Below are 20,012 nucleotides of genomic sequence, written 5' to 3'. Positions count from 1 at the left end.
CGCTGCGGGTGCTGGAGCTGTACAGCGGCATCGGGGGCATGCACCAGGCCCTCAGAGGTACCGGCGCGTCCCGGGGGGCTCCGTGCTGCCCGCCCCGCCCGGGACACCCCGCCCTCGGGGGCTCCGGCTTCTCCGGGGGGACAATGCAGGGTGCCCCTGTGCTCGATGGGGCGGGTGAAGGTGGCCCCTTTTCTCCCATAGCCCCTTCGCCAGCCCGGCGTGTGGCACCAGGAGCACGTTGGAACAGAAATTAGGGATCCCTGCTCCTTGTTTGGCCCAACCAGCTGCTTCTGCAGAGGCCATGATTTTGTTTGTTATTATGTGCTGTGTGTAATACAGAGGCACCCCTGCTGCAGATGGGATGGCGATCACTGGGATGCCCAGGATGATAACCACACGAGCCAGGGTCTCCCCCTGGCATGCACGTGGACTTGGTTTTCATAGGCCGTAGTTAGGTGAACAGCTGAGCCATGTTCCAATATGAACGAGCCTGACCATCTGAGGCTGGTGTAATGTTTTATAAACATGAAAAGGAAATGTGGTATTTGAGCTGGTATAGAGGGTTCACACCAGCCCATGTTCCCAGGTGAGTTTTTGATCAGGCACAAGGAGCCCCGGAGCTCAATTTGCTGAATTGTTAAGGCGCGGCCTGGCTGACCTTCAGCAGGTCCTGTAGACTCTCTGTGCATTGGCTTCCCCAAATTAAAAATTGAGTTTGGGCTATTGATTTCCATTGTAAAGTACCCTGGACCTTATTACTTTGAAGTCCATGTTTCAACATGCATTAGTATAGCTTATGATAATCACCATAATAATTTTAATTGTAACTACAATCTTTCAAATCTTTCAGTCTTCAGGAACATTAGCAGAGAGCATTGTCATAAAAACATCAGGTGGAAACTTGCCTTATCTTGCTATTTTTCCAGGGAGCTATGGAATATTAAGAGTATGCTTACAGAGTGAAATCCATTAAGCATCATCCCTTTACTTAAAACAGCTTCAGAGTTGTCAGAGTGGCATTTTTCCTACTATCCTATTTTTGCTTGAATGTGTCTTAAGTGCTTTATTTATGAACATAAATATATAAAATATATTCTAATGTATTTATTATGTATGTATAAACACACAACAAAATAGGTTCTTACATTGTTCATGAGGATGTATCTTCCTTATTTCCAGAGACATTCTTAGAATATTAAGAGGCAAGTATAGCTTTGTCTGGAACTGCACATTTTGGAGTTTTTGTAGAATGAAAGCAGTGGTTTATGCCTTGTGTATAGTGTACACATTAATGATAACATGCTGCTTTTCTGGTAACCAGATTCCTGAAGTATTGGCAAGCTATCCATGTTTGTTGTGTTGTAGACAATTTCCATGTTTCCATTGAAAGTGGACTGATTCCTGAAAGTTAGCCTACACCATGCTTTCTTCACTCTTTACTGAACTACTTAGCTGTGTTCTTGCCAGAATAATGGATGTCTTGGGGCAGTTCAGTAGTGTGCTGCAATGTTTAGTAGATTATAATGCTAGATGTGATGTCCTGTGAGTTTCCACCTGTGAAAACATCACTTGCAACTCAGTAAATACTCAGAAGGGTGGGAATGTTGGGAATGCCTCATTAGATTATCAGAAGACTGTAAACTTTTATCCAAAAGATACACAGAATTAGTGATGCCCCAGTGGATAGTTACTACAAATATGAAGCCTTGAAATCATGTCACCTAATGGTGTAGTTTGGAGACTGAAGGACTTAACTAAACCCCTTGTATTATTTCCTGAAAAGGTGAATTTACTTCCATGTTTTCTGTTTCTGAACTTGCTGAACATAACTGATTCAGTGTCAGTCTTGGGTGTAATTTCTGTTCTTGTGGGTTTGCATTTGACTGAAGAAATTGCAATAGGTATGAACAGTGAGACTGAGATTTTTCCGTAGTGGTATCGGCCAAAGCAGATAAAGGGACTGTAAGTAAGGACATTTAATTTATTATTTGTGTAAATGACCCTAATTAGTTCAAAATGGTCAGGTACCAATTGAAATTTGCAAAGTGAATAGACACAAAGCTATTTGCATTACAGGTGGTATAATATTTTTCAATCTGGGTGCTTATGGTTCTGGGAAGCAAATGGAGTTCAGCCCATAAGCCATGTTGTCTGAGGAAAGGTCCAAACCATACACTTCTAGCTGAAAATATTGTTTAGAGTCTTGTTAAAAGTAACAGTCAGGCAATTGGATTAAAAGGTGTTCTACAAAATTTGCACTAAGCTAAGTATTTAATAACAGGTCATTATATAAAACTGTTTTTGATGAATTGGATTTCATTTGGGAGCAGAGATATACTTGGGCATTTGATAATTTCTGCTGGTTTTTAAAGTCCTTTTGACATCTGGATTCAGTTTTCTTACACAGTTTATGAAGGAACAAAGTCAAGGGGCATTGAAGTGTTTGCTTTTATGTGCAAATAAAACAGAAAAGAAGTGAATGTTCCTCTGTAAGTACTTTAATAATGTGTTTCTTATATGTTTTTGGCCTATGTATGTACATGAAACTGTGCTGTTTGAAAAGGTCTCTGATCCTATCCTCCATTTAGCCAGTGGCAGATTGTTCAGCATCTTCTTTTAAATTGTGTATAGAAATATTAGAAGGGTTGTGGGGTTTTTTTCCATATAAATATGAAGTTTGAAAGAAAGGCCTCCATTGTTCCAGTGCTTCCATAAGCCAGATGCACAACACATGAGGATTATGTATAATAATATATTATCTTAGTATGGTTTCTAGTGAATCTGTAAGCCAAGAAAAATAATAGGAATATGTAGAAAACAGAGGGAGCGTGTGCTATTTCAGTGGCAGCATCCTGGGAAAGCCTTGTTCTACAAAAGGGATTCTGCAGTTCTTGCAGGCTAGTTCCTGGCCATGTAATGGGGTCAATTATGGTTAACTCAGATGGTCCAACTTTCTACTTTTCTGTGAAATTGCCAGTGTTTCAATTGGCAAATAGGTATTTCTCAGGAAATCTGATGCTGACTTTTGTACCTTGATGCCCTTCTTGGCTGTGATCTTTCAAAAACTTTGTTAGAGGATAGCTTGCAGGATGAAGATGTTTGTTGTTTTGGCAGCTGTCATTAACATAGAATGCATTTGGTACCAAATAGAATGCAATTGGTTTTGAGATTGTCCTTGCCTACAGTAAAAAAATAATTGAATTTTCACATATTGATGGAAGTTTATAGTCTCTTGTGTTTCTCTGTGAAGAGTACATAGAAGTTGTTAGTACATAGTTTCAAAGTTGAGTCACATTCTTTTTGACAATGGAGAGAAGGCTGTTTCTGAACTTAGGTTTTCAGTCTAAAGCTGAAAAAGAAAAATCTTGGGGATTGTCTAGCTCTGTGTTGGTACTTTAGATGTAGATATCTCAGCACATGTAGAATTTCTGGTTTTAGATTTTGAATGCTTTATAATAATATTTTAACACCAAAGTCCTGCAAAAAGATACCATCTTTTGATGGTATCTTTTGATAAAGATACCATCAAAAGATGGTAAAGTTGAGCTTAGTTAAAGTCAGAAATCAGTGAGTCTCTTCAAATTCACACTCTTGAAAGATTGAGGCGCTGAGGGATGAAAGTGCATTTCTTGCTTCTTCCCACCCTGTACCTCAAGCCTTTTGGGATTTATAAAGATTGATGTTTAAGTCAAATATGTCTAAATCAATGATAATTTTTTGTGTGTGTGTGTGAGTGAATTTGTTCTTTATTAAGTGCAGTTTCTGCAGTGAAAAATAGTGTTTTATTTTTAGAAAATCTATGGCTACATATTCATTTCCTTAGCAACTTTCCATGAAACAAACAGCCTGCTCTTCCTCGTTCCCAACCAAAACAAACCTAAACTGGCTTATTAATTTAGGCAGTTTTCCCATGAAAACTGGGTTCCATGTCTCTGCCACAAGCATTTGTAATCTGCCAGGTCCCTGAAAAAAAGTCCTCTTGCATGAAACACTAAAGGGCATATTCTAAAAAATACCATAAATTTGCAGTGATGAAGTTAGTGATACTTTTCCTCTGCAATTGTTATATTTCAATTTTCAAGGTAACAACTTTTGTCTCTTGTGCTCTGTTATGCATGTTTGTTCATTTTATTTGATTGTCTCTGTGAATTGCACAGCACAGTTAACTGGTGTGTGTATTTACACTGGGCAAAGCTATCACACCAGGAGACAAAACTGGCTTTGACATTCAGCACAATGCAAAACCAAAATATTGCTGGTTTGAGCAAATTTTTACGCCTAAACTCAATTTAATGCTTCTCCAAAATATAGCTCTTTGTAGCATGGGATGGTACCAGTTGTGCCATAGTGTAAGTTTATAAAGTTTCTATGGCTTAACATGATTGAACCCTTTACAAATAGAGCAGTGAAAGGAGTTGCTAAGTATCCTACAGGAACCCGGTATCAAGTTTACTGATAGTGGTGTTCACTGTAGCCATGGACAGTTCAGGCTAATCATTTCAGCCAAGAGCTGACACTCAGAAATTAAATCTTTGCTCTCTGTTTTAAAAGGAAACAGGACTGACAAAACTTGTGACTAATCTTCCCTTTTCCATCAGTTTCCATATACCTGTCAGGAAAGAGAATTGTTCTGGCACCTATTTTCCAATATACTGAAATCCACCAAACTGCCCTTGCTGTAACACAGTGTATTTCATGTGTTCTGTTGACATTGATGACTCTATTGCAAAAGTACAGTAGTGAATATAAACAGATCTATGTTAATTTTAAGGTCTGCAGAAACACATGACAAAGGAATCAATTCTAAAGAGGAAAAGGACAGATATTGTAATGTCAGAAATTTTATTTCTGGCGTTTGAAGGTGACACTCTTTGGGTTTACTTTTTCAAATCAGAAGCTAATGTACACGTTGTCTTCCTTTGTTTCGAATGCATCTCCTTCCAATCCTTACCACAGTGTCCCTTTCCCTTTCCCTCAAGAATGACATCTCCATATCTGAAAGGGCTTGTAAGCATTGTATGTTCAATGAAGCAGAGAACTGGGACCCGAAGTTTGATTGCTGCCTCTTTAGGCAGTTTAAGTAACAGTCAGAGAGTTTTTGCTGTCTGGGTCCAAGAGGTTTTAAGCTTTAAGTGTGAAATCAGTACATTACTAGTAGGATGATACAAATTTGATTTCACCTGCTTTCAGCCAAGAGAAAATATTACAATCTAGTCTGCCTAAAAATAAGTCATAACGCCTCCCTCAGTAACTTCCCCATCATATCTGTGGCTTCCATTTGAACCATGTGATCTTGCTCATAAATGAAAAGTGTCAATTCAAAAACTGATGTTGAGGAATCCTACAAATCATGTATTCCAGCAGCCAGTTAGTTTCACTTAGGAAATATATGTTATTTTTTCTTTAGTCTGAATAAAATGATACTGTTTCCTGCATTGTTGTAATTCTCTTAAATATCTGTGTTTTGAAAATTGGATGTGCTTGTTTGAGGGGGATAAAAAAATCTCCAGAGCTGTGTCTGTTTCTGTATTGAAGCTTTGCTATGTATTTTGAGGAGTTGATTTAACATCCCACCAAGTCAGCGATTCCTGAGTTGGTTTTGTGCCTTTTGTCAGTGGGGATAGTTAAACACAGTCTTCATTCTGTTTTTCTTAGATTCTGCTTTCAGGCTTTTTTTATTATGCATTCCTAATAGTAATTTTCAAGTAGTAAGTGTAATTGCTATAGAAAAGCAGAATATCACATTTTGACATAAAGTTATTTAGCTTTCAGGAGAAGTTATTTAAAATGTTGCATTTTCACACTGTTTGAAATTTAGACAAGCTTTTCTTTGTTAGGTTGGATGTGTGAGAGCTGCTTGTCTGCTCGAGCTCCTTCATGCGTTTCCAGGGCATTTCCACACAAATATGCTTAATCAGCTTTTAGAGGGAGTCTGTTCTCTTACAGGAATTCCCAAGTGAGCTGCAACTTTGAAATGAATAGGAGGAGACACTTTGAAAAAGTTATCCGGTCTTTGAATGAGGAAGAGGGGATCTCAGGTGGAATACTTCAGGAAAAGTTCCTGTCCTTTTTCCATGCTGGTTTACATCTCTGGTTTAGACTGAACGTTGTATTGCGAGGGGATTCAGTAGGTTACTATTAGCTGTGTACTTTCTTCCATATCTCCAGGCTTTTGGGCCTATCTTTTCTTGTATGTACGCAAGGAGATGGATGGATGGCAGTAAAAAAACAAGTGTCTGAATCATGAGTTGTGAGAGAAAGCGTACAGCTTGCCTTCCAATTGCCCTTTTAAAACTATGTATTACTTTAGATAATAATTTGTGGGTCTTGATTTTGTTAATTTTATTTTTCTTCTGGAGTACCTGGAAAACACAGTAAGACTTAGCTGGTTAGGACAATATGTTTTAAGAACTGAAGGAGTGAGTAAGAAAAGCGGTCTCTTTAGCAGTATTGGAAGTTTGCTCCTGTTACTTAGATGCTGCAGCTTTGTTTTAGGAAGATGGAAGTGTTGGTTCTTGAGCATGTTTTTAAATTGAGATATTCATCCAGCTTTCTTTTCACGCTAGGTGTCAGTGTTAACTTACCTGTTCTGTAATCTCAGGTGTAGTCATGCTGTTGTCCTTGTGGATACACCTGTATTGAGTTCTCAGTTACAGCTTCTGGTCAAAAGGTCAAGACAGTAATGGCAAACAATGATTTGTATGCTGACCCTTAATGGTCTGTAGGTATTTATCTTGTGAAAAACCTTATCTTTTTGCCCTCGATTGCATCAAGTAAACCTGGAAGAACTAGCTTGGTCCTTGTTAAAATGTCTGCTACAATCTTTTCAATACCCAGATTTCTCTTTCATCTTAGTTTTGACTAAGACAGCCTTGAAAACCTGAAAGATAGTAGATGGATGGTAACTGAATTATTCAAAATTAAATCCACCGGGATCATCCCAGTTGGGCTTTCATCCCCTCAAACTGTAAATAATTAGCTGACTAGTGGTAATTCATGCAGTATCTCATAAGGTCATTTGTTAATGTGTTACTTGAGCATATTGTGAGATTATTCAAAGGCATGTGGCTATTTGCCTTGTTTCTTTTGGTTTACAAAAGTTTTTTTAAAGTTGCCTGTGTTTCAGCTGAGGTTTTGTAATGCTGACCATAATGTAAATATCCTGGTGGTTGATACTGATCTTGGGTATCAGGAGGTAGGGTCACTTCTCTGCCTGCAGCTGTGACAGTAACCACAGTCCATCTTCTTGGATAAAAAGCCTCAGTGAAGGTATTGTGTTTAGTAATAACAAATAGTGTGACATGATGAGCAATGGAGTAAACACTGCTCTTTTTATCTCCTTAGCTTCTCTCTTTTTATTACTCTCTTTATAAATTAACAGTTGTTTATTTACATTCTTTTCAGTATATTTTTATTTCAGGGTTTTAGCTGTGAGTTTGTTACACTGTCCTCTCTTCAATAACACCTCTGTCCAAGAGAGGAGAAGCTGCCAAGTTTGGTATTTTGGGACCTTTAACTCAAATGAGGCAGCTGTTGAGTTTGAGGCCTAAGGCTTTACTGAAATGTAAGCACAAATGTTTTTCAGACAGCTTCAATTTTTATTGGAGAGTAGACATATGTCAAATATATTGATGATATTTTTTCATAATGAGAAGTAGTACACCTCTAAAATAACACACTTATTTCTTGTAAGTTGTCAGAGGATAAGGCAGTGGCAGTGGGGCTTGGCAGGATTGATTTAGGATTCCTGTAGCCCGGAACTTGCTGCCACAGTGACCTGCACAGAGGTGGAAATGTTGTAGAGGTACACCCTGTTTGGAATTTTTTAATCTACTTTACTTATCTACTTTTTTTATCTAGTTTAGCTTCCATTTTTGGATATATAAAGAAGGGAAGTATTGCCCATATGATTAGAAAAACAGTATGTTTTTTATACAAAGTTTCAAAGACAACACAGCAGAATTTGATTGTGTAATTTGCCTTTTGTTTTTTAGTGATGTTGTAACACAGCTGAACAACTACATTTTTCTAAGAGTAGTAAAGAGATGCTAGAGTTTTGAATTTTTTTTTTAAATTTTAGAAAGCTGCACATATGCAGAAGTTGTAGCTGCTGTTGATGTAAACACTCTTGCCAATGATGTTTATAAGCACAACTTTCCCAGCACGCCGTTATGGGCAAAGACTATTGAGGTGAGTAATTAATCTGTTTTTTACTGTGGTCTTGCATTTGTAAGATGTGAGTTGTTTTCACTGCCTTTATTAGTAACAAGAGAAATGGAAATATTTATGTTATTATGAATAAAGCAGTTTTACAATAACTTTGCTTGTGCTGTTTGGTTGTTGAAGTAAGACGGATTTCGTACTGCAGACTTTTCTAGAAAGTCTTGCCTTCTGCATGAAGAAAGGTTGTATAAATGTCAAGAGGAATGCTTACCATCAATAAAGGAATGTCAAAAATCATATTTTTAGATTAAAAAATATTTTCATATACTTAAAAAAAATGTAATTAAATTACTTGGGGGCATGCCTTTGTTTTGAAATTATAGTTGGGCTCAGAGAAACACAACAAAATATATTGAACTGAACACTCTTGAATCTTTTTTAATGGGCTCAATAGATAAAATATTTTAGGAATTCTGTCACTTGCCAAATTATTTGAAAAATAACCAAGTAAAATTTGATTAAAGTTGTCTGTTTTAAGAGATGAGAGGCAAGCTAGGCATGGAGTTTTGCTTGGATTGAGTTAGAAATTACTGTATACTTCTTCATCTTCTTTTACGGTTTGACAACATGACAGTAAAAGATACTGTGTCTGCTTTAAGACACCAGCTTAAGTAAGAGTTAAATAGGTGGCTAAAGGTTAAGTGCTTATTCAGCACTCAGTAATAACTGGCTAAATGATAGTTTTATAATGGAAAAAGAAGATTAATCTTTGCCTGTATCATTTTATAGTAGACAAGAGCAGATTATTAGAGTCAGTGACACCTTCTTCAAATATAATGGAAAAAACCAGCAGCTTTTGTCTAGTTTTCTGTGGGTAGCTACATTACATTTGCTTTATATGTATCCCTCACAATATGTAAGGAATGATTTCTTTGTCCAAGTCATAGTTACTTGATCATTGTCCTTCTTTCCTCCTGGCCCCTTAGTGTGTTGATCTTCTAGTGTAGGTGAAAACTTAGTTTAGAGGAATTTCTACCTGTGTAATTAATTCCTACCACAGACCTAATTCTTTCTTTTCTAAGCAGGATTGTCTTTGTAGAGGAGAATTTCAGCCATACAATATCTTTGACTAATTTTCATAGGGGAAACTCTATGAAATAAACTTTATAAGGTGCATTGCTAGTGGGCCCCTTAGAGCTAAAACCCATAGTTTGGGTTGGTAAAAATCATTATATTTACACTTGAGCTACTTTTCTTCTCAGATGTTTTTACACACATTTTGAGTATGTGAACACTGGTTTTGATGTACAGAGACTTCATGTCTGAGTAATGATACTTTATTTTCAGGAGAAATAACAGGTGAGTATCTACTGAAGGAACCACTACACACCTCAAAGAATGAGCAGATACAAACCTCAAGATTATGTATAAATGCTAACCTTATTAGTTTTGTTTCATATGAAGAGCAGTGAATGCATATTTACATTTTATGGTTTGCCAAGGTAGAAAAGATTTTGAAATTACTAGGTCAAGTGAGAGATTAGGTAGTTTTTTGCTAAGTGAAGCATACTGGAAGTAAGAGGGGTCGTTTGATCTGAAAGATGACTTGAGAATTTCATACAATTCACAACACTCAACATTCCTCTATTTTTTTCTGTTTTCAGGGCATAACACTGAAAGAATTTGATAGATTATCTTTTGATATGGTTTTGATGAGTCCTCCCTGTCAGCCTTTTACAAGGTAGGTACAGGACACTTGGGAAAAAAGTGCAGTTATTGCACTATATACGGTCAAAGGAGAAATGTTATCAAGACATAGTGACACTATGTGTGGGTGATCTGTGTATCTTTCTCTTCCTAAGCAAATGTGTAGCTCTGTTCACCATGGTGTTTACTGAAGTGAGAGAAATTCAGCAACTTGCATCTTAATTGTTGATCACATTTCTTGCATATGTATATATTAATTCAGTTTAAGTTAAGTAAGCTTCTTACAGCACCAATTTTGTGACCTGTATTATTCCTCTAATAGTGAAATATAGTGTTTAGGAGTCCTTTTAGGTATCAATCTATTTTCCTGGGGCAAGTCCAGAAGGAGGATTGGAATTTCTCAGTTCTGCCTGAGACATAACAGTGTAATCTGGGGTTTTTTTGTGCTTTGAAAATTGCACATGCACACGGACAGTTTATTCTGAAGATTAGGTCTATTTTAGCCAAGATCAGAAGGATAATGTCTTTGAAATGATTTTGTGGATGATAAAGAGACATATCTTGCTGATAAAGGACTGAGTTTACTGAGATGTTATTTGTCAGATTGATTTGTAATTCATATCATTTGACAGCAGTGACCAGTGGGATAAGATTCTAGTAACTGCACTCATGCAAAGTAGTAGCTTCATGAAAAAAGTCTGTTGATGGTGATAATAATGATTCTGTAAGAAAGTATATCTCACTAAATGTTCTAAGATTGAAAAGAAATCCCTGTAAAGTGGTGCTGATCTGTACAAATGAATTAGTACCTAATGCTAATGAATTAGTACCTTTGCTAATGAATTAGCAAACCTGTGATGTATATAGGAAACATTTCGAATTTTTTTCTTTATAATATGATGAAAAGAAAAGTCTGTGTATGACTGATTAATTTAGATACATGTTAAAGCTCTTCTACAAAGCTTTTATTCTTTTTTATGAGCTAATACAAGTATAAGCTAGGGAAACACAGGCCTGGAATCATTATTATTTTTGTAACCTACATAATCTTTCCAGTTTAGTGTTACAAAATTGATTCCAAAGTTATTCATGTGGGGCTCCATCCTGCTAAATGGTGAACAATGGGGCTTTAATTCATAGAAATAATTTAATATATTCAGTGTGAAATAGCAGGGTATTCCCAGAAACCCAGTGGGGGTTTTTTGTTCATTCAGAGCCAAGTATGTTCAAAGGCTTTGCTGGACAAGACCAGAATGCTAAAGCCTTTGCAGACTGGGGAGTGGATTTCAGTACTGAAGGCTTCAATTTTAACTTTGCTGTGAGCTGATGGATTCCAGGGGCAGGCTTCCATTCCTTAGAGCATCTCTGAGGACACTGCCTCTGTGAGCAGGTCCTCCTGTCTGTATGTGAGGCCTTTGCAGAATTTCCTTTCTAAACTCAAAGCAAAGTGTCAGCATTCAGTAGAAGAATGTAGCTCAAATGTCAGTCTGCTCTGAGTAATGCACAGGTGTTTCTTTATTCTTTCTTAGAATTGGCCTGCAAGGTGATGTGTCTGATCCACGGACCAAGAGCTTTCTCTATATCCTTGATATTCTCCCAAGGTATAAATGAAGTGCATCCATTGTAAAGCCCCTTTTGTAAATAGGCTTTGTTGTAACTAGGTCTTCTATATTTCAGTGAGACAAGATATCTGTAATGTTTTAGAGGGATACTTTTGGTGTTGTGTTGTATTCTGTGTTTCTTTTCACGTGATCGTATGTAACTTACATATACTTGTATTTTACTAATGCTGTAATCACTTCATTGTTGCTGTTTATGCTTTCATCGTCTGGTTTCCTTTTCATTGCATGTCTGTTTAAACTGTGCCTACACAGTAAATGAAAAGAAAGAGTTCTTTTCAGTTCAACATCAAATTTACATTGATTTTACATAGAAACAGGAGTAGGTAATAGAGTAGTTTGTCTATTAGCCTCATGGAAACATTAAAGGTTTTTAAAATATTGGGTTACAAAAGCTTAGATTCAACATATAGTCATATTTTGCAGAGGTGCCATTTGAAAATTGGTTTAAGTGTGCTATTGACTGTACAATGCACTGCATCTTGCAACCACTTCTTTCTTAAAGTCTCTGTTCTTTTTGGTGCTGCTTCTGGACATCTTGGGGCAGATGGTGTATTTTTTGTTTGTAGTACAGTCTCTTGTTTGGAGTAGTAATACTAAAGAATTTGAATAGCACTGCATTGTCTGGACAGTGTCCTTGAATTCATCTGTTGTTTTTTGCCTGGTCAGATCCCAGTTCCTAATAAGCCAGCCCTAATTATTTTTATTAGTGGCAGTCTTGCTTCACCTGGAGACTAGGGCAGCTGTTCCCTATATATTCCTATATTCCTCCATTAGTTCATCTTGCTGTCAGGGTTGGAGAAGGACAGATGAATGTTTGGTGTCTCTTTTACTCCTGTTTTTTGTTTTGTTTTTTTTTATGAATGCTTTCAACAGAGAAGGAAGCCAGTACCAAAAAGCCTCTCTTTCAAACTGCTGTTAGCACTGGGAGAAAAGAGTCTTCATCCTTGTTCTGGAAACTATGCAGCCAACAACATTGAATGGAACTGTGTCTTTGTCATGAGCAGAGAGCAATGACACAGAAGGGCTGAGTGGCTTGGCAGGGCCATACATAAGAAATCTGTGGCAGACAACACAGAACAAAACACAGATTCTGTAGCCGAGTAAGTTAGACAATTCCTAGGTAAAAAATAGCGGGTATTACTATTCCTCTGCTTCTGTCAGAGACACAAAATTAGGGACAGAATGTGGGTTGTTTAGAAGTTGCAAAGGATATCTTTTGTGTAACAAGAAATGTAACACAGGTTTCCAGCTGATCTGTTAAAATGAAAATGAAACCAGGCAGATACTGAGTAGGTTAATAATTTCTCAGAATAATAGTATCTTCCATATCCTTAAAGGCATCCTGACCTGGGGATTCCTTTCCATTAAACTGAAACATAGTTAAGAGGCTGGCTGCTTTTGGACATTGTAGTGCATTAATGTGGAAATACTGCTTCCCAAATGCTGTGGACTTAGCTGGATAAACAGCAGAAGCTTTTCCTTCTCAAAACCAAAGCTTTAGACACTCCAGGACCTATATTTTTATCATGATGATGCAAAGGACCTGGGCTTGGCTGTCTCACTTTTATCTCAACACCCCAGGAGACACTGCTAATGTCCCTTATCTCCCTGGGGAGGGTTCTTGAAGCAGCACCTACTCTCAGTAGTCATTAGAAGGTTCAACATGATGGCTTCTGTAGAGTTTCTCAATTCCAGTGGATTTGTGTTTTACTAAGATAGCGTTTAATGTGTTTTTGAATATGATACATTTGTGAGACATTGAGTATGGAGTACTTCAGCCCCCAAAAAGGAAATTCTTAATATAGAAATTATCCCTTTACATTCTAAATTGCTATGGTATGCATGCAGTTTATGAAAAGTGTAAAATAATTTCTCATACCTTGGATGCACTTAGCTTTTGTTCAGTCTTTTATAATGAAATATTGCTGAAATGAGGCTCAGAGGTAACCTGGGATGTCAAATATTAGAGATAATGGTAAGGACAACTTCAAGATCTAGAAAGACGTGGGAAGTCCTTGGAGCACCCAGCCAGCAAAGTCCAACCCAGATGGTCCAGATACTGTCTGTTTATTGTGTCCAAGCCATAACCTGACAAAATCCAATGCTAAAACATCAAAGTGCTGCTTTTACAGAAACATTTTTAATGTTAATATCTATCAAGTACTTAACATTTCCTGTTTGTACAGTGATTACTTGCCTTATGATCTGTCCATCCCCTATGAGTGCTTGCATTTCAGGCTGTGCTCTGGATTCATTGATGAAAAAGAAGCTTCATAGTAGTTAATGATGAACAGTGTGGGTAGACATACCAGCAGGTATATTCTCCATTCCTCTGCAAGGAATTTGGCTGATGCTGCTTTTCTCAGCTTAGTATTAGTTTTTCACTATTATTTTTAGTATTTTTAAGTTTGGCATAGTTTCTTGTGAGATGCATTGGTTCTTTTAATTCATATGATGTTTTTAATTGGTCGTAATTAAAAATGTGCTGAAACAAATTCTGCTGTGATTTGTTCCAGTGCAAGTCCAAAGTCACTAACTTCAGGAAGCATGAGGCTGCTGTCTGGGGGCATTAATATTCTACTTCTGTATGTGGTTCTGAGATCCCAGTGTGTGACAGACATTGTGTGTCTACATTAGCCTTATTAGAGAATTAATCAGTGCTACAGAATGTTCCCAGAGACTTGAATCTGAATCATCTATGCTTCTAAATTGCTGGAAGAGTCCCTGGCACAGTTTGGATGTGCTCATTTCTCCAGAGATTTAATGTGCTGTTTTTGGAATGTGCCTATTTCCAGACCTTTGCACTGATCCTGCTAAAGCTGAGACACCTCCTTCACCCCATCAAAATAAAAAAGTCAAGTTTAGAAAAATGAGAATATCTGCAGTTTGAACTCTAAATATGTTGTGTTTCTTAAATCAGTTAAATGAATACTGATTCTGATGTGCTACAATTAAGGTTTATGTGACATTTTGACATTGATTTCAGGTACAAGCACTTGAAAACAACAGTTTTATGGCTAAGTAGCAATTGGTTTTCCCCCAACAGTTATATTTCGTATTACACACTGAATCTGTTTAATAAAATTACTGTGCTTTAGGAAATGAAGAGTGATAAACATTTTCAAAAGTACATGCATGGAGTACAAGAGGGTACAGCTGTTAATCCAAACATAGGTGGGGTGTGTGGCTTTTACCAGCAGTCCACATTTTAAATTCAGTTGTTTTTTTAAGGATGCTAAACTTTAACAGCTAGCATGATGTGGAAATACTTTGATCTTTCTGCTAGCTAACCAGATATGTGGGTGAATATAATGTACTTTATGTCTTGTTACACTAATTTGCTTTTTTTTTTCCTTGTAGGCTTCAGAAGCTTCCAAAATACCTACTTTTAGAAAATGTTAAAGGATTTGAGTCCTCTTCTGCAAGGTAAACTGTAGTTAATCTATGCAGGTTTTAGTTTGCAAAAAGGATATATTCTTTAGAAGGAGAAGGGATTTATTCTTTAGAAGGGGTTTTTATTTCCTAGAGTTGGAGTTAACAAAATAGCTTGAGATGGGACAGGAATTAAATTCTTAAGTTATGAGAAGAACTTACTAGATAAATGGTTATGTCTCTAAGTGGGTAAAATACAACAGTATTTTAATTTTATTTGATGAGTATTTGATTTGATTTTGTTTGATGATCATGTTTGCTTTAGAAAAGGTCAGAATTAGTTTTCAAAGAAAACTGATAATAGGTGGTACACTCAGAGGTTTCAGCGGTTGATATATGGCAGGATTCCGTGGTATCTTGTGTTACGGTCACAGAATAGTCTAGGGGCTTTCTTGAGTGCCTTTGTTGATAGTAGATTATCCCTGATTCAGGGCTGCCATCAAATGGTCCAGAGATGCAGTAAGTATGTTATATTTGGTTATGGTCTGAAATGTGGAAGAGGAAAGGTGTCACTGCAGTTACCTAATGACAGCAGGAGCACTCTCTTGTGATCAAAGCAGGAGAGAGAGAGTTGCCATCTTCCTTCTCAGTTCTCGCTGGATCTTTCTGTGTGCTCCTTAAAGCACCAGCTGCCACCCTGCATGTCCTGCTCTTAATCAATATGGCAGGCAGCTGGGAGGCATGCTCAGCTCTCTCACTGGTTCAGTGTTCATGGTCTTCTCTTGTAGCCCCTGGGATTCCCTGGGCTGTGCCTTGCTGGCCAGTGCTTGGGACAAGCTGTACTTCAGAAAACACCCCAATTAGGACACTTGTTTGCTCTTAATGACACCTGGGATGCAGTCTCACACGCAATGCTGGGTACAGGTCACAGCTCCTGCCTTTTGTATAGTTCTAGCCTAGTGCAGTCTGCATGGAATACAGAAGAAAGGTCTTTTGAAAATTATTTCCCCTACAGTCTCTTTTCATTGTTTATAAAGCACAGTCCCACCTCACTTTTATAATCAAAGCCAGTGATTTTTGTCATCCCTCAGTTTAGCCTCTCTGTTAGGCTTAGCCAGTGCTGTGTATGTGAGCAGAAGGAAGTAGTGAGCTATTTGTAGTGCTTTTAATCTCCTGTTTTATGTTTCCCGATAAAGAGAGTATCTTGCCCTCTAATTAGTTTCCCTGTTGACACACCACAATTACTTTCCTAGAGATGGGATGTTTTTTGAAGAGGCATTTGCACTGTAGTAAGAATAAGGTGCCTTTGAATGCATAATAGTCTCTAACACTGAACTTCATATGTTGTCTCTCAAATTCAGTAATGGATGACAGATCAATAATTTGCTGTCCAATTATTTCAATGAATGCTTTGGCAAATATGATGTGGAATTTAATCTGTTTATTTAGGATTAAAAAAGGGGCTAAAGACTGTGTGAAGGGAGTAATTGCTTTTTGATTCTTTTTAGGAATGAACTTTTGCAAACACTAGCAACATGTGGATTTAAATATCAGGAATTTCTCTTGTCTCCAACATGTGTGAGTACTAAAATTGCTCCAATATTATTTAATAGTTCAAAGCGCGCTGAGTCCAAGAACATTTGAAAATTCTCTTCTGTATTAGAAAAGAGAGTCATGCCTGAAGCTAAAGATACACTTGAATGAGAAAACCAACTGACATGACTTCTGATTTCTTATACTGGCATAATTGTGCTGCTGTTTGTATTCAGATCCTAGTCCCATTGCTTTGCTGCCGTTTGATATTTTTAAGAAGGCGTGAATTTCCACTGTAACCAGGAAGGTGGTTTTCCCTGCAGGAGCCCCATTGCTTCAGAAGTGCTGTGCCTCTGGGTTTCCCAGCACAGAAAATGTGACTGTTTCTTGTGGGAGGAGGAGCTTTGTTTCTGTGTTACCCTGGCAACTGAAAAAAAGTTTGAGAGAGATTTCAGATTGTGCAACACTAACTGGAATCAGTGAAGTACCATAAATATTTGAGAGAAGCTAATAGAACATAGCTTGAAAACCAATTGTGGTGGATTTATTTAATTGTTAGGTGTCTTATAATTCCTTGTTTAAAAAAGCAAAGAGAGACTTTTTTGCTTTTAACAGCAAACAGATTGTACCTGTCCCAAGAAATTCTGAGGCGTGTAAATTTTTCTTCTAGCATCACATAAAATTTTGTTTACATTCATATTTACAGAGACGGTCAAAACTATGAGATACAGAGAATAATTGCTCACTTGGATCTTTGGAAGTACCTAGGTGTGGAAGTTACAAGTGTGTAGTTATTATCAACTAATACCTAGAGAATACCCTGGGAAAAAGGAGGCTTCAGGGTGACCTAATTGCAGTCTTCCAGTATCTGATGGGAGACTACAAGAAAGACAGAGAGGGACTGTTTACAAGAATCTGCAGTGACAGGACAAGGGGGAATGGATTCAAACTTAAGGAGTAGTATTAGATTAGAATCAGGAGGAAGTTCTTTGTGATGAGGATGGTGAGGCACTGAGGGTTGTGCAGAGAAGCTGTGGATGCCCCATCCCTGGAAGTGTTCAAGGCCAGGTTGGATGGGGCTCTGAGCAACCTGGTCTAGTGGAAGGTGTCCTTGCCCACAGCAGGGGGCTTGGAACTAGATGACCTTTGAGGTCCCTTCCAACATAAACCATTTTATGAATGTCTGATTCCATGAATACTGCTATCTCTGAAGTAATAAAATTTATTAGTGTGTCATAGTTCTGTTACTGCATGTAATGGCAAATAACTTGTATGATGCTATAGACAACTTTTTCTCTACTATCACATGGACTAAAGACTTCTGAATTTTGATTACAGCTTGGCATTCCCAATTCTAGGCTGCGGTATTTTCTAATTGCAAAGCTTCACCAAGAACCATTTTCCTTTCAAGCTCCTGGTCAAGTGAGTCTATCCATATTACTTGAATTTGCTTCATTTCATGAAGATTGAGGGTTAAATTTTCAGTTTAGTGGTGTATGTTGATAAGTGGAGAAGAATGAGTGATTCCAACAGAAAAGTTAAATTCTGTCTCCTTTTTTCAGCCTGGATATTGAGCTTTGTAAGGATGGATGTGCATGTCTGTGGCTTAGATGGCTTTACACATTTGGGAGATGTGTTTTCTAGCCTGATAGTGGGCTAGAAAATATGTCATACTGCTACATTTTTTACACACTTGGAAAGCTCTTTTTGCAAAGGCAATTATTTGAGGCTGTTCTGACATCATTGCCAATAGGTCAACTAATCTTGATGCTACTGCTTCTGAAATCTTCATGAAAATAACATCTAAAAGTTACTGTGAGCATCTCAGAAGGAATTCTTACTCTCTGTATGGTTGTTTATTCTTACTCTCTGTCAAGTTGTTTATTAAATACAGTTCTTTAATTTTATTTTTGTCATAATTTCCTCTTAGATATTGACAAGATTCCCAGATCAGGATCCAGAAGATTTAGTCAAGGAAAAAGTTGCTGACAAAGTGGGTGAAACCAGTTCTTTGTCCTCTGAGGAGAAGAATCTGGATCCAAACATTGGTGCAGATTGCAGCAGCAAGAAGAGTTTACCAAAAGGGGCCTTTCTGTTTAAGCTTGAAACAGTAGAAGAGATGGAAAGGAAACATAATCAGGATAATGATTCCTCTATTCAAATGCTACAAGACTTCTTGGAAGAGGAAAATGAAGAAATGAGTCAATATTTCTTACCACCAAAGTCCTTACTGCGCTATGCTCTCTTGTTAGACATTGTTAAACCCACCTGCCGGAGATCCACGTGCTTTACAAAAGGGTAAGGTGCCGAGAGAATGTCTTGCTAAATCATGTCCTGAAATTTTAGGTGTATTTTCTTGCTTGTGTCCTGTAAAATCACAGAGAGGTGTTTCATGCAAAAATCCTAGGCCTTTGAAAGAAATCTCCTTATTTGGTGTGCTTGCTTGTCCAGTGGAATGCCTGCATGAGAATCTGTCTGGGAGAACATCATGTGCCCACTCCACAAAGGCATTCACAAAAGACAGTTGCCATTTGTTGTTGACCTTCACAGAAGCTTAATTACCCCTGCAGAAATATGGTTCCAGTAGACTGGTATAGTGCTGATTCATTAATGAATTTCTTTATATTGCTCAATGAAGTCACAAAGTGTCATGCATGACAGATCCATTCCTCATTAAATCTGTCTCCACTGTACATTTTATTGATTTCTTGGATTTTTCAGCTATGTAGATCAGATGATGCTGGAGATTGTCATGAAAGCAGTTAGGTTGCTGCGTTACAAATCATATTTGATGGAGCAGAAGATCGGTGCTTTTCTGTCTAGTAGTTTTCTGATTTGTACTTTCCAATTTTAAGTTTGACTTCTAGAAGTTGGTGTGTGTTCTGAAACTCTGTGGACAACTGGTCAGGAGCTTTTCCACTGAATGCATTTATATTGAAACATTCCAGTTGGAGCCTGCAAATTTGTGGGAATTTTTAATACTGATAATTTTTTCTAATTGGATTGGTCTTTTGAGTTTGCTGAGTGTTTCAGTAAAATGTCTTGGACGATGAGTTAAAGCTAATTGTAACATTTTTTTTTAATTAGGAGAACTTAGACTGCCAGATTGACAGAATTCCTGCAAATTTTTTTTTATTTTAAAGGTTTAGACAATAAAGATGAAGAAAAAAAATTTCAAAAGTTTGAAATTTGTGCAATGGGAAAGGTCTTCCCTCAGCTCACATATGTATGTGCCTTTTCTGCCCTCTCTCTTTTGAGTTGAGGTGGGGTCAGCATCTTGTGAAATATCTTTCTTAACTAGAATAGTCAAAAAACCCTTAGCCAGAATGGTGTCTGATGTGTTTTCTGTATGCCTTAAGTGTCATTGAAAGTAATTGGCCACTTGTGGTTTCTCTAGAATACGTCATAGTAGTTTGTGGTCATGTTTATCAAAATCACACTGAAGGAGGCTCCTGAGTAGTTAAAATCAAGTCTCTGTACATAGTGGTGGGAAATCTGACACCGGGGGAAGGTGAGTCTTAGCCCTCTGCTGATATGGAGGTAGTTGTGGTAGTAGTGCTGTCTGATTTACCATCTTTGTTTTGTTTTTCAAGAGCCTTTGAGAAGGAAGGTTGC

General features: G+C 37.6%; 1 protein-coding gene across 1 annotated transcript in view; it reads left to right on the top strand.

Annotated features, from left to right (window-relative positions):
- The first annotated feature begins 6 nt into the window (after positions 1 to 6).
- The window catches only part of TRDMT1 (tRNA aspartic acid methyltransferase 1), a 28,883-nt gene continuing 8,877 nt past the window's right edge, over positions 7 to 20,012 (top strand). Inside the window, exons 1-8 of the mRNA XM_005418650.2 lie at positions 7 to 57; positions 8,081 to 8,190; positions 9,828 to 9,904; positions 11,400 to 11,471; positions 14,853 to 14,918; positions 16,373 to 16,442; positions 17,736 to 17,819; positions 18,328 to 18,695. Of these exons, the coding sequence (XP_005418707.2) occupies positions 39 to 57; positions 8,081 to 8,190; positions 9,828 to 9,904; positions 11,400 to 11,471; positions 14,853 to 14,918; positions 16,373 to 16,442; positions 17,736 to 17,819; positions 18,328 to 18,695 (866 nt within the window). The 5' untranslated portion in view covers positions 7 to 38. The remainder of the gene's footprint in view (positions 58 to 8,080; positions 8,191 to 9,827; positions 9,905 to 11,399; positions 11,472 to 14,852; positions 14,919 to 16,372; positions 16,443 to 17,735; positions 17,820 to 18,327; positions 18,696 to 20,012) is intronic.

This window comes from Geospiza fortis, unplaced genomic scaffold, assembly GCF_000277835.1.
Source record: "Geospiza fortis unplaced genomic scaffold, GeoFor_1.0 scaffold138, whole genome shotgun sequence".
Classification (NCBI taxonomy): domain Eukaryota; kingdom Metazoa; phylum Chordata; class Aves; order Passeriformes; family Thraupidae; genus Geospiza; species Geospiza fortis.
The sequence above is the reverse complement of the archived record's forward strand: the minus strand, read 5'-3'. Positions and strand labels throughout refer to the sequence as shown.